The 13,385-nt window shown below is 41.2% G+C and overlaps 1 protein-coding gene across 4 annotated transcripts in view; it reads left to right on the forward strand.

Annotated features, from left to right (window-relative positions):
• Positions 1 to 13,385, forward strand: part of cep112 (centrosomal protein 112) — a 79,520-nt gene that overhangs the window by 32,878 nt on the left and 33,257 nt on the right. For all 4 annotated transcript variants that reach the window (XR_003052436.1, XM_025064579.1, XM_025064578.1 and 1 more), the window contains exons 19-20: positions 1,305 to 1,412; positions 6,650 to 6,832. Coding sequence is in view for 3 of the 4 variants with exons in the window: in XM_025064579.1 (XP_024920347.1) it covers positions 1,305 to 1,412; positions 6,650 to 6,832 (291 nt within the window). In the remaining variant the exon portion in view is untranslated. The remainder of the gene's footprint in view (positions 1 to 1,304; positions 1,413 to 6,649; positions 6,833 to 13,385) is intronic.

Genomic DNA, 13,385 nt, shown 5'->3' on the forward strand with positions numbered 1-13,385 from the left:
ACACTCGTGCAACGCTCCATCACGTCATCCCACGAACGCTTTAATGTTACAGAAAGTACTTCAAAAGAAGCTTTTACTCTCCCCTTTTTCTTCTCCCATCCTTTCATTCCTTCTCCCATCATCTCCCTCCCTGTCTTCGGACGGTCCTGTATCTACATGGATTATCTGCATCACTCCTTTCCTCCGTCTGTCTTTGCCTCATTTTAAAATCAACATCCTACTTTTACACTGCACTTAAAAGGAAAGACTTTGCCCTATTTTGGTGAGGGGAGAAAAAAAAAAGCAGCCCCACCATACGGAATTAAATCTCTGTGGCGTACACGGTTCAAAGGAGGCTCTGGCAAATGTGAGTCTGAACACATTCTGGGTGTTGCAGAGCAGAGCACCGATTCAGTTTCAGTAAATTACCTTTTCTATCTGCTGCCATTTATTGACATCACCCGAATGAAAAACAGGAAGGTGGTGCCCCGGGACCAGGCCGATGGTCGTGACCGTCTTATCTGCTGTCGTCACGAGTCCTTGAGTCGTAGTTATCTTCATGTCACTGAAAATTACAACCGCTCCTGCATATTTAATGCAGATTTCATTATTAAAGTTTGATATTGTAGATTAGCGTTACCACGGCATCATTAGCGTAAGATCACGTGTGCACTGTTGACGGCATTCACTCCCAGCGGCAATTCATTAGTTCCAGCACACTGGAATAGAGGCACCACATCAGTTCTTAGTGGATTTAACTGTATTAAAGATGACGTTTTTTAAATCATTAATATTATCTCCTGTAGGATTATAAGCTAATGTTTATTTACAAATGTCTAATTACTCAGTGGTCTAATGACCCAGTGCTAATTGTCTGACTTTGTTGTAAAGTTTACAGCATGTTGGCTAACATTCTTTAAATGTGATTTTTTTATAAATTATGGAATTATTAAGAAAAATATTCAAAAAGGATCAACCAATCAAAATGTAGCTTCATAAAGTTTTGTGTTCTAAGTTTTTTCTGTGCCTCTTGTCGGTGGGTTTGGAACGCAATTTTCTATATGGTTGACATATAGTCTCCACAAACACATGCTGTGTGTCAAGATGGTCATTTAAGCTCAAAGTGGTGAAACGGTAACTTCCCCACAGTGTGTATAAATGCCAATGTGTGTAACAACTGTGTTAGAGCAACAATAAGATGGGCGGTGTATTTATTGGATATAAAATAAGTGTCATTCTGTCTTTATATTTAATCAATTGTCGCACTTTTTGACAGACCTAGTTCATATCTAATATGTTTTGTTTTCATCATGTCCTGCCTTCAGATGGAGAAAGTGGAGAAAGACGTGATTTGCTCCAGGTCTCTCAGAGAGAACCAAGCAAAAGAGTTCTCGGAGCAACTTGATGCACTCCGACACAAATACGAACAGCAGGTGTGTATGAGTTTGTTACTTCCTGTCCTCCTGTCTCCACCGTGCCTCTCTGCCTGTACCTGCTCGTGTAAACAGTCGTGTTAGTTCAGTGCTGCCGCTGGATCCAGGGGGAAGGATTCTGCTCATGTTTCTATCATCGCCATCACATTGTTATCTTTCTCCTGTCTGCGAACACCAGGCCTGCTGGAGCCGAGGGGACCCACATCCATGTGGAGTTGTCTTGTTATTCGTCCCCATCTGTTCTGCCTGATTAATTCCTCCTGATACGGGACACGCTTTAGATTAAGCTGAAATTGCAGCTCAATAAACATCTCAAATATTTCCAGTTGCACAAATGCAATCTGCACAGCAGATGTGGGGTCACTGTATCACTCCATCTTATCACTCCTCTTTTCAATGAGGAGAATAGAATCAATTTTTTCTTATCTAATTGAAATCTGTTTTTCTGTAAGGAACACATTTCTAATAGTGTATATGATTCAATTAAACCTGTTCTATATACAACCAGACGTCAATGCAGCCACAGCTGATACTTTAACTGATCATTCAGAAACTCAGGAATTCCTACAAAATATAAATAAAACCATTTGTAGTTTTATATATATATATTGTTGAAATCTGATTTGCCCCTGTGGGACAAATACAGTAAATATTATATATATAGTGCCCTGCCCCCCACTTTGAAAACCACTGAGTTAAAACAAAGACATAAGACAATTAGTAGGGAGCAGAAAATGTAATACCAAAGGACTAATTAAAAAATAGTTTCAATTAAAAACTGGAATTCCAAATGTATAATTAAGTGATATGCAGAATAGGAAATGATGCTCTGCATAGCAAATGATTGTTTGCTCGAATAGAATCTCCGTCCACATATGCAGTGTATACCTGAACTGCAGTGGAATATGAAGTGATTTTGAATTATTTAAATCTCACAAACAAATGCATCTCCCAGTGCCTCGACGACAGCGCACAGAGAGGTTTCACAGGTTTAAAGAACTCTCCTCACCTTTTTTAGTTTGTAACAAGGTTGATTTTAAATGAACAAACTAACCCTCTGCCTGTCTTTTAATAAGCATACCAGCACTCATGTCCAGGCCGCAGGGAGTTTACACTGCATGTAATTGGCTGTAGATTGTGGCAAGTAAAGGCTTAAAGACTAGTGTTTGCGGTTGGAAAAAGTGAAAAAGTGAAAAATCACATTTTTGTCACTGATTCGCTTCACTTTTCATTCACCTGCTTTGTTTTTTTATATATGACAAACCTAGAAAAACACCTTCAGTTTAATTTATAGTTAATCAATAATAATTGAATATCATGATGAGAATCTGAAGAAGGTTGAAACGACTGTAGTTCATTCAGTTGATGGTGTAAACTGCCAAGGAACTTAAAGGAAGATTTCATATGTGATTACGCTAAAGAAAAATACACCTTTATGGAATTATATTAGTAAACATAAAGTAAACTTTTTGTTTGTTGTTTTATCATTTAGATGTGATTTGATTTGTAAAACTATGAAATATATATATGTTTATATATAGAAATATGTATACATGGATATATATATAAATATATATGTATATAACTAGTATATCAAATCTTGCTGAAACAATATGCGGTATCTGACAGTTGTTATCATAACATAACATATATAAATCAGATACACAGCAGCTCCTCACAAGTTTAATGTTGCGACTGTTGTCATTTACGACGCTGCTTATTCATAAATGCTTCTTTTCTTCTTTTACGTATTTACATATGCTGCTGTGGAAATGATGGCTGTCAAAGTGAATTTCATTGTATAGCATTTTACAGTGACAGTGAGGAATTTAACTACCCGCTGTATTAAGAGTGGGGGGGGGCGGTGTAGTTGACAACTGAAGACAACAGAGAAGCAGCCGATCAGGATGCTGCTGACAAAAAATCCAAGCGAGTCTGTCTTTGAAAACGGTGCTGATTTGAGCTGTGATGACATACAGTTCAGTTGGAGGTAAATACAGAAGAGAATAACTGCATCTCAGTATTCACATTACACTGTGGCTACTGTGAGAAGAGCTGTTGTTATGTCGCATGTAGACTGGCTCTGAGCTCCATCACTAGCCTTAGTTCCGTCTGGAGCGTTTCTTACATGCTCGTGTGCGTAATGCCTCCGCGCCGAGGGGATTTGTGTCAGAGGGATTCAGATGCTCACAAAAGAACTGCCCCCTCAAGGGCAGATTCAGTGAGACTTTAAAGAGGCAGACTGCATGGTGGAGTTGTTTTCCAGCTGCCCTGTGGGTCAGCGGGACGTCATTGTTGCCTAACAAAGCCCCGCTTTTTGACGTTGACGCAGTAGGGCCAAGAGGCTGGTGCAGAGGAATGACCTTGAGAGTTAAGGGGAAAGGTCAGTAGTACTGTTCTTCAAGTCAGACAGTTGGCTGTTTCACTCACGGACGAGATACAGTATTTACACTGACAATAAGAACTTTGTTTTTAAACCATAATAGAAGGAAAGTTGTTGACACTAAGTAACATTATAATAAAATAAAATAGGATTAGACTTTATTAATTCCAGCAGAGACACATGGGAAGGACAGAGTAAACATAAATAAATAAAAAAAAGTTAGTGATTTTTATGTATTAAAATAACCCTTTTAAATGAATCAGCATTAAATAATTAACAGACACATGGGAAGGACAGAGTAAACATGAATAAATAAATAAAAGTTAGTGATTATTATGTATTAAAATAACCCTTGTAAATGAATCAGCATTAAATAATTAACGATAACAATAAATTGGCAGCTAGCAATAACAATTAACAGGAGTGAAAGTGAAACATATAACAGTATGTGATGGAGGGGTGGTGGTGGAAGATGCATCAATAACTGTGGTGCACTATGGGTACTGCATTTCTGTAAAGGTATCAAAGGCTGCTTTGTGCAAATTACAAAAGCATGGTTCTAAAAACTCGGTCTGTTTCTAGAAAATTCCTGCATGCGGTTCAGATCTGTCTGAGTTCTACTTGCACCAGAGTTTTTTTTTTTTGCATACTTTTTTGACAGTGTTTTGTGTTTTCCAAGTTCACCCGCCCTCGTGGAGCGCTCTGCGCCGCTCAGTCGCTTTCTCCTGAACACTTCACCCTCGCAGAAAGAACACAAATGGCCGCAGCCTCTCCTGCTGAGACCAGACAGGTCCTGTGTTCCCTTCTGTTCTCCTCACTCCTCGTCACCCTCCTCCTCTCCCCTTGTTCTCTATCATTTCAAATATCCCCCCGAGGCTGAACCAAGTCCATTACCTCACTGTTCAGAGTAAATGTCCACCGTCCACACACAAACTCTGCTTGTCAGACCATGGTGACAGGAGTCGTGCTGTGCACTCACACCCGAGCCACTGTGGCATCACGATATGCTATAATCCACTCAGGTTTTCTCTATAAACCCCATACCGGCCCCTTTAAGAACCGCAGCACCCAGCATCCTCCACTGCACGACATGATGTCACAACCAGGCGTCTTGCTGTGTTTGCCTACTGTCATCGCCTCGGCTTGTTTTTCGCCGTTTCTGTTTTTCTCACAGTGGATCTCTCTTGTACATTTTTCTCGGCCTCGTTTCACCTCAGATCACCTCCTTCCATCAAAATGCCCTTTGACTCAGATCCTGAACTGGAGCGGACAGACAGCCAGGATGTCACCCCACGTTTTTGGTTTTTTTTTTCTCCTGCTGGGGAGTTTGACGGGCAGTTGCGATCTTATCAGTGAAACTTGAGTGAAATCCAACTCTGCAAGAACTCACTGTGGATTTCACTACGATCTAGACAACGTTAGTGTGGACAGTAGCTCTGTGTTATGTCATGTGGACTTCTACACCAGATATTTCTAAAAGAACTTGTCCTGTTCCACGTTGCATCAACAAATGCCATGTGCATGAGGTACCTTTAGGTGGAGCGATACGTTCGTTTTTGTGTTGGTGTTTGTGCCTCTGTTTAGACCTTTGGAAGAACGATTCTTAAAAGCCGAAGGGGAATTTCTTTGCAGCCAAACAGAAGTGTCTATTGTGGCCTTCGTTCTTGCGTTGGGGACAGAATCCGGTGTCCTGTAGATAGACGCTCATTCATCACCTGCTCTGAATAGCATGCAATATCCTGAAGACTGGGCCTGGGATGGCCCGGGCAGTGGGCATAGAGGCTGCTTCTCCGCTCCTCTGGCAGGCCAGGTAGGGTGCCGTCAAGCACAATGTGCAGGGGATTAGCTTCAAAGCGGGGAGGCAAATGAGCCCCAGGCTCCTGCTGTCCTTTCAGGGCTGCGGCTGGAGCTGCTCGGCGGGACGGTTTTGGGGGTCACTGGTCCTCCCGCCATGGGGGAGTGGGAATGGGACGAGGCATTGGAAAGGCTTTGGGTTTGGGGCTGGGAGCTGCGTTTGCCTATGCTCACCTCTCAGCAGGTGACTCCGCTCACGGCAACACTGGGACTTGTTTTGGCTGACAGGATGATTAAGCCCTGAAAAATTTGGAGGTTTGAATCCCATTGATGTGTTTCATTTCCCTTTACTGTATTGTGAGCAGTCGAAGAAAATCTTCACCGACTCTAAGTATTTTGCTTTTAAAAAAAAACTTATATTCTGACCAAGTCATACTCTGTCAGTCGCACAGATCTATCAGCGAGCGCTCTAAGAGTCATAAAATACTGTTAAACTTGGGAAACGAATGGCTTTACATTGTGTCCTTATGACACTTTTGGTTTTTATTTGATTCACTTCATAACCGTTTTCGAATTCCCTGCCTAAGCCGATTTTCGCATGCTGTCAGACGCATAGCATGGGGCAGTGGGTAGCGATTACTGCCAGATGGCTAACCCCTGCCAGCTTGCAAGCCTAGTCCAAACTCTTTTATACGCCGATTTCGTAATAGTTGTCGGGGGGGAGACTTAAAAAGAGAGAGAGGAACAGGAGATTGAGGGACAGTCCATGGAATTGGCAGCAGAGGTGGGAGGGTGGGGGAGTGGTGGAGAGTCGGATGTAAACACATACCATCGTGTTGTCCGTGGGGGCAGCAGAGAAACTTTTCTCGTGTTTTGTCCTCCACCAATTTTTCCCAAACCGTTTGGACAGACGGGCGTTTGAGGTGAGGGAGCGCCATCGGGATGAAGGATGCTGAAAGGACGGATGGATTGGTGGATGGACAAGTTGTCATGACGACAGGGGTTTGCTCCGAGTTTGTGTTGGCTGATGAAGTCTCTCCTTGCGTGCTTGTCCAATCAGATGGCTGAGCAGAGCGCGCAGAATGAGCAAGAGAGGACGCGGCTACAGCAGCAGCACAGCATGGAGAAGGACCGCCTGGTCCAGGATCAGCAGCGGGAGGTGAGCAGCCTGCAGAGGGAGGCCAGGGCCGCCTTACAGCAGCACCAGCAGCACACCCAGGAGTGGAAGAAGCGCGATGCCCAGGTAGGGGGTCTTCACTGATCCATGTTTGCACACACATGCTGACTCTACCGCGACGAACCCTGTCGTATTTTGTCCCACTGATGTTTCGCAGCGGGTTATGAGCATTTTTTAAAATTTTTTTTTATTTTTAAGAATTACTGTTTGTGACATTTTTTCCTTCCATTTAAAAAAAGTTAAATCATAAATCAAGAGCCTTTTACTGTTTTTCAAAAACAAGTTCCAAATATTAAACAAATATAACAATGAAAAAAGTTACAGTAAACAAACTGTTTTAATTCCAAAATCCTGGGCTGAATATTTTTTCGCTTTACAATTTACGGTCGCAGACCAGCGTCAAGCGGCTTTCAGCGCCGCCTGAGTCTGCGTGGCGTTGCCCTTTCACCGCAGGTATCCTTCTGTTATGACTGGGAAATGGTGGCCATTTCTTCAAACAGCTTAAACAACCACATTCGTGCATGAGGTTCGTGTCTTGACATCTCTGACAATAAGAAGAAACTCAGTTTCCATTTAGCTAAAACAGCAGCAGGTCGTGAGCTCGTGCCCTCGGTTCAGTTTCCGCCGTCTGGTCGAGCCCGGCATCTCTGTGGGAAACCATTTGCTAAATCCACCCCCCCACTCAGCCTGGAGATGTGTCTGAGCCTTTTATCACAAATGGATTCGTCCTCGTCATCTTATTGAAATCAGGTGGATTTGTATTTATTGTTGAAATAATTTTGTTTCCCGCTAAGTTCTCCGCAGAGACGGCGCCTTGCTCTAATATCAACCGCTGTTCATGTCGTACGTTTTTACTGCCACAGTGCGGTAAAGTCTCGTTTGAGCAACAATGATTTACTTTTAAAACATTTTTGGTCAAATGCAACATTATTTTTGACACACGTGAATGTTTTTCCCCTCCGTGATCTTTGGTCATTTATGAAACTACTGGACGATCCTACGAAATACCAAAACCTCCGTTTATATCATTATATCCTACGAAATACCAAAACCTCCGTTTGTATCACAGTGTTTGTTGACTTTCCTGAATTTCCTATAAAAAAATCTTCTATTAATGATTTTTTTAATGATTGTGACAAAAACCCAACTTATATCATCTCATCCTGTTTGCTCATGTGATTTAAAAGGAGATTTTTTTTCTGGTGTATCAGATGTAAACATGACAAAAAAATCCACTTCTTTCCCTTTCTCTGGAAAATACCAAGGACAGGCTTATAGGATTTTAAAATAAACTGACGTTAATGTGGAAAAGCTTGACTTCCTACACAGGTTGCGTTCAGTGACGTGCTATTAAAATGTCTAGAAGTTGACGCAGCGTTTATGAAGAGGAGATGATTTAAATTCAACACGTTCACTTATTATTTAACACTTTTGCACAACCAAGGTTGTTTACCCCTTGAGAACTCTCCCCCGTCACATTAGCACTCACCCACAGCAAGGAAGGCCCTTCACTGACATCCTCTCTGTGACAAAGTCAATTTACTGTCAAGATCCAAGCGGAATATTTGCTTTCCAGCTCACGCTGCAGCGTCTTGTCTTCAATTTCCTGTGATTTTGGACGTCCTTGTGTTTTTTTCCAGAGCCTTGAACAAAAACATTCTGCGCAGACAGTTATATTATCATTTATTGACATGTCAGTAATAGGCAGCAGATATGTTTTCCTGGAAAAGGAACACAAAGCTCGTATTATATCAGGAGGTTTTTGGGTTTTTTTGGTTATTTTTTGTTGTTTTTTTTTTTTTTTTGCGCTTTTGGTTTGTCTTCCTGGAATCACTGGAAGGACAGTAACAGTAACAGCAAGGAGTTTGGATGAAGGAACACTGGATGTCAGTCACACACACACACACTCAGGATGAGTAAGAGACACTCATTCTCCTTGATGTGGTGGCACAGAAATAAATAGCATTCCTGACTCCTGCCTTGTGTTTGAGCAGCAGAGGCAACGAGTCGTAGCGACTGGACCGGAGGAGACCAGGACCGCCTTGAACAGGGACAGTGTACTCATTCAGCTGGACTGTCTGTTAGAGGAGACACTGTCACTGCGCCCCCGGTGGAGACGTTCCCCACCACCTGACACACGTGTCCTGGACAGGAGTTCAGTCTAAGCCAGGCCTAATTTAATGAAACAGAGTTTGGAATCCCTTTAATCTTGAAATATAAATGGTTTACCGAGATACTCATACACATCTTAATTGTTTTAGTGGATTACTTTCAAAATACATATGTGCTCATATGTTCATGCTCCCTCTTTTCTCAATACTCGAATACTTGAAGTGTTGACCTACTATCTGCAAAAGTAAAATGTGGAAATAGGATGCAGATTGTCTATAATAATAATAATAATAATTTAAAATTAAAAACAGTAAACGATGAACCACTCTGAGACTGTAATAAATAAAAAGCAGTAACGACGTGGGGATCATTTTCTTATCTGTAGCTGTGATTCCCTGGACGTACCTCTGTGACTCAGTACAACTTCATCAGATTACAGTAGCATTAACCTGCATCCATATATTTTGCCATCAGTCCACGGTGATGACATATTTTGCTGATAAATCATGTCTGCCTGCAGGAGGTGCTGTGTTGTTCTGTTTGCTAAATACTGCCCACTGTAGGTTGCAGTGTGCACACATGTACACCAAGTGTTTCCAAAACGAAATCTATCACACTGATATTTACTTTGCGGCTTAACCTTATTGATGTTATTGGTACACAAAAGATTGCGAGCGATGCGATTTTTTTTTTTACTCCGAGCTCTCCCGAAGAACACTTCTTAGGTGATGTTTACCTGAATATTAATGTTTTTTGTTTGTATTCTGCAAAGAACACACGCACATATGACGTGGACTTCAAACAGCGTTTGACAACTCAGCAGCCCTGTGAGGGTCTTTCTTCTGGGCCGTGATGGACTAAATAACTTCGCTCTCTTTTTTTTTTTTTTTTTTCAAAGCCTTTCAATCTTTGGTGTATGATTAGAGTGAGTCAAATGAAGAGGGTGATGACAGACTGAAGTCTGAGATAAGAGGATTTGTGATGACGAGACAAAGGCGGACAGTCAGTGCAGCATGGACATTGATTGTCCCTGTGTGTGTGTGTGTGTGTGTGTGTTGTTTTTCAAATGTTTGGTCCCAGAGACCTTAAATTGTCAAGTGAGCCTTTTGTTCTTACCCAGTGTTCCACGGAGCTGCGGTGTGTGTCTGTGATTCTTTAAATAATTTCCTTTCATCTTAACACACACTTCTCAGAATTTGTGTTACAACGTATTGCTTTATTGATGTTGTTGTTGTCAACACCTGATCACAGGTAGAGTAATCAGCGTGTGCTGTCACCAGTCTAATGTTTCAGCTGTCGGAGCGTCCCTTTCCATGGGTGAAGACGTTCTGTTTGTCACCACATCACACCCTGGATTTTGGCAAAGTTGTATCTTGCTGACAACAGAACTGATTCATAGACTGTGTGGTTAAAGACCAGGACTGCCAATTAATTAAATGCTGATTAACCGTGATTATTCAATATATAAATTGCCGTTCTTAAAATGACAATTTCTTTCCTGTTTCGATATATAAATTGCCGTTCTTAAAATGACCAAAAAATTTCTTTCCTGTTTCGTGCTGGTACAAAAAGAGAAATAACAGCAGGTTTTGTCAAGGTGTTACTCTCAAATTACGAACTCCAGCCCAGTAGGTGGCAGTAATGCACTTAATGTATGATTGCCAATAAGGAACATTTTTTAAAAGAAACATTTCACAACATTAAAATGGCTGTGTGCAAATATACAACAAAGTAGTTTTCTAATCACTGTAGTATTGATGCGATGCTAAGTCCAGATACCACCGCTAATGTTAGCTTTGGTATCTGGCAGCGGTCCAAGCCAGTCCAGAATAATCCAGATTAAAAATAAAAACATTCTTAATATAAAATCTTTTTAGCTGTAACTACAACTTGGATGTTGTAGAGATGACAACATTTATATGTATGTCTACAGATTGACTATCAAACTGGCTCTTTTTTATTATTATTAAATATTTCTTTCATAAGAATGCCATTCATTTTGATTAATGAATTTGCGAAGCCTTTCATTACAGATAATTACATTTACGATGAGAGTTTTCTCAGAACAGACATTCGAGTCCTGATTCCCAGAGGAGCACAGGTGTAACTTAAATAACTAAACTGTTCCTCTTAGGTGTGTCCTGAGACAAAACACAATACAGGGATAATGGCACTGGCATGTGTAGATTGAATAGAGCTATTATCAGTGTTATTAGTTACGCCTGTGTTTAGTAAACAGCCACTGTGAAGAAGGTCATCAGCAATTCATTTTGTTTGGTTATTAAACACTAATATATTTTCACTTCCAACACAGTGTTTACCACAATAAACGGACTTTTCATGATAATAGTAAATTATTTCCACTTTTCACGACAGGGAAATAAAGGTAGCCAGGTTTGAGGTTTCAGCTTTTGGCTCATAAATCAGAAAATGTATTTCACCAGGTTTGAGGTTTCAGCTTTTGGCTCGTAAATCAGAAAATGTATTGTTCCAGAAAGACCGTCAGGGCCAACAACGGAACCCTACAGGGTGGTACAGCAGAACTGTGATATTCCAGTCAGGAAGTTACGACAAACATGTTCTCTTTGACTGTAACAGAAACAGTACAGGGGTCTCAGACTTAGTTGAGGGCCACTGCTGCTTCCATCATTCCATTGATGCCACATCAGTGATTTTTTTTTTTTTTTTTGAAGAGCAAAAATCTTAAATTTTGACATTTAGTCATTGACCACATGCTAGGTTTTTTTGGGGGCCAGAAGTGGGCCCCGGGCCAGGGGTTTGAGACCCCTGGCATAGATAGTTTGTTAATAATTGAATTTTGTTGGATCCTGTAGCAGGAAGTGCTTTGAAAGGACTCGGGACACTGTGAGCCGTGTGTCCACTCGTGTCCCAGTCCTTCCAGTCTTTTATGATCTTTTCTTCTGACACATTGTGACCTGATATGGTTTCTTTCACACATTTATAATGTCATTTCAAGTTACTGCACAGAGCTCCATCTCCAGCATGTTAAAAAGTGAAGTCTTCCCTTCCAGAAATCAACCATTTCTTCCTCCTCTCAAGTGTCTGACTTGTCACTGCCAATGCCGCAGCTCCAGAAATGATACTCTAGCTTCATTTCACACGACAAATCAAGACAATCATTTTGTTCCGGAGACATTTTCCCACTCTAGTCTGCTGTGTTCTGATCTGATAGCTGCTCGCCCTTCAAGCTAATAGCAGAGTGACGAGACTGTTGGGAGTGAGTGAGAGTGGTGCGCAGTGATTAGGAGATGGAAACATTCTTTTTCTTTTTAAACCTTACTCACTCTGAATGTTTTTGCACGCCGTCATGTGAGTGTGACAGCCAGACCATGTGTGCTGTTGTGTGTCTGCGTACACAAACGTCTGTGGACGTGCCAGCGTAGGAGGGTAGAATCACACGGAGCCGCGGCAGCTGCCTGTTTTTGTGACACTCCTTTGAAGTCACTTTAATTCTCCCCAGCTCCAGCTTAAAAAAAGAATTTAGACACTTTGAGTCGGATTGACTTCGCATGACGTTGTCCTCGGATGCCCAGGATTTTAGCGAGAGGGAGGGGGGCGGGAGGCAGAGCTCACGGTGAAAACCAAATTAAGAAATAGAGTCATGCAGGAAGAGGAATAATGATGTGGAATATCTGGGGCAAACATGCACTGGTTGGGAAGAGTGAAACCCAGCAACTAGAATGTGCCTCTCACTGCCTCCTACACTGTGTTGTCTTCTCAGTGGAATCACCTTCTCACTGTTACATGTAATGCTCACAAATATTTAGGGACAGTGAACTTGTGATGTCCTGATAATTGGTGTAAAATATCTTTATTTAAACCGTGAAACCTGTAACACAAGCTGTAAACACATTAGAAACCAGAAGGAAGTGGCACGTCTGCCGTGCTGTGCTAGAAAAATGAACTTTGTGGTATTAGTTAAGGGCAACGGGCCCCTGAGGATAACAATGCTTTTTAATACTTTTTTTTAAAACATTTAATAATTTAAAAATAATCTGCATCACTTTTAATTTAGAGCTTCTATTTATTTGTCGAATGGAATGTGCCTGAATATGGAAAACTAAAAATTCCCGAGGCCCTAATTGTCTTGTATCGTCTTTTCCTGTATCAAAAATGTTATTTAATTAGGAAAAGTCACAAGGTAAAGACATGTTTATCCTCATGTTTATACTCATTCTCCACATTACATTAAGCGTATGGAACAACTTTGTTTTCATCTTCATGGCTTGACCTCATTTCCACGGCTTTGAGGTTACTTTAATTCTCCTGACGGCTTTATTCTTCTGTCGGTCTTTGTTATTTATATTTGCCGCTCTGCCAGGCTGTCAATTATTTGATATTTAACAGATTTTTAAAAAACTGGATTGAAGAGAAGGGCGGCATGTGTCGTCTCCTAAGCTTCCCTCTCAATCTCCATTTTCTTTCTTTTTTTTTTTTTTTTTTCAGCGTCTTGAGACGTAACTTCATTTCACTCTCACTTTTCACT

The sequence above is a fragment of the Cynoglossus semilaevis genome, chromosome 17, assembly GCF_000523025.1.
Source record: "Cynoglossus semilaevis isolate Cse_v1.0 chromosome 17, Cse_v1.0, whole genome shotgun sequence".
NCBI lineage: Eukaryota > Metazoa > Chordata > Actinopteri > Pleuronectiformes > Cynoglossidae > Cynoglossus > Cynoglossus semilaevis.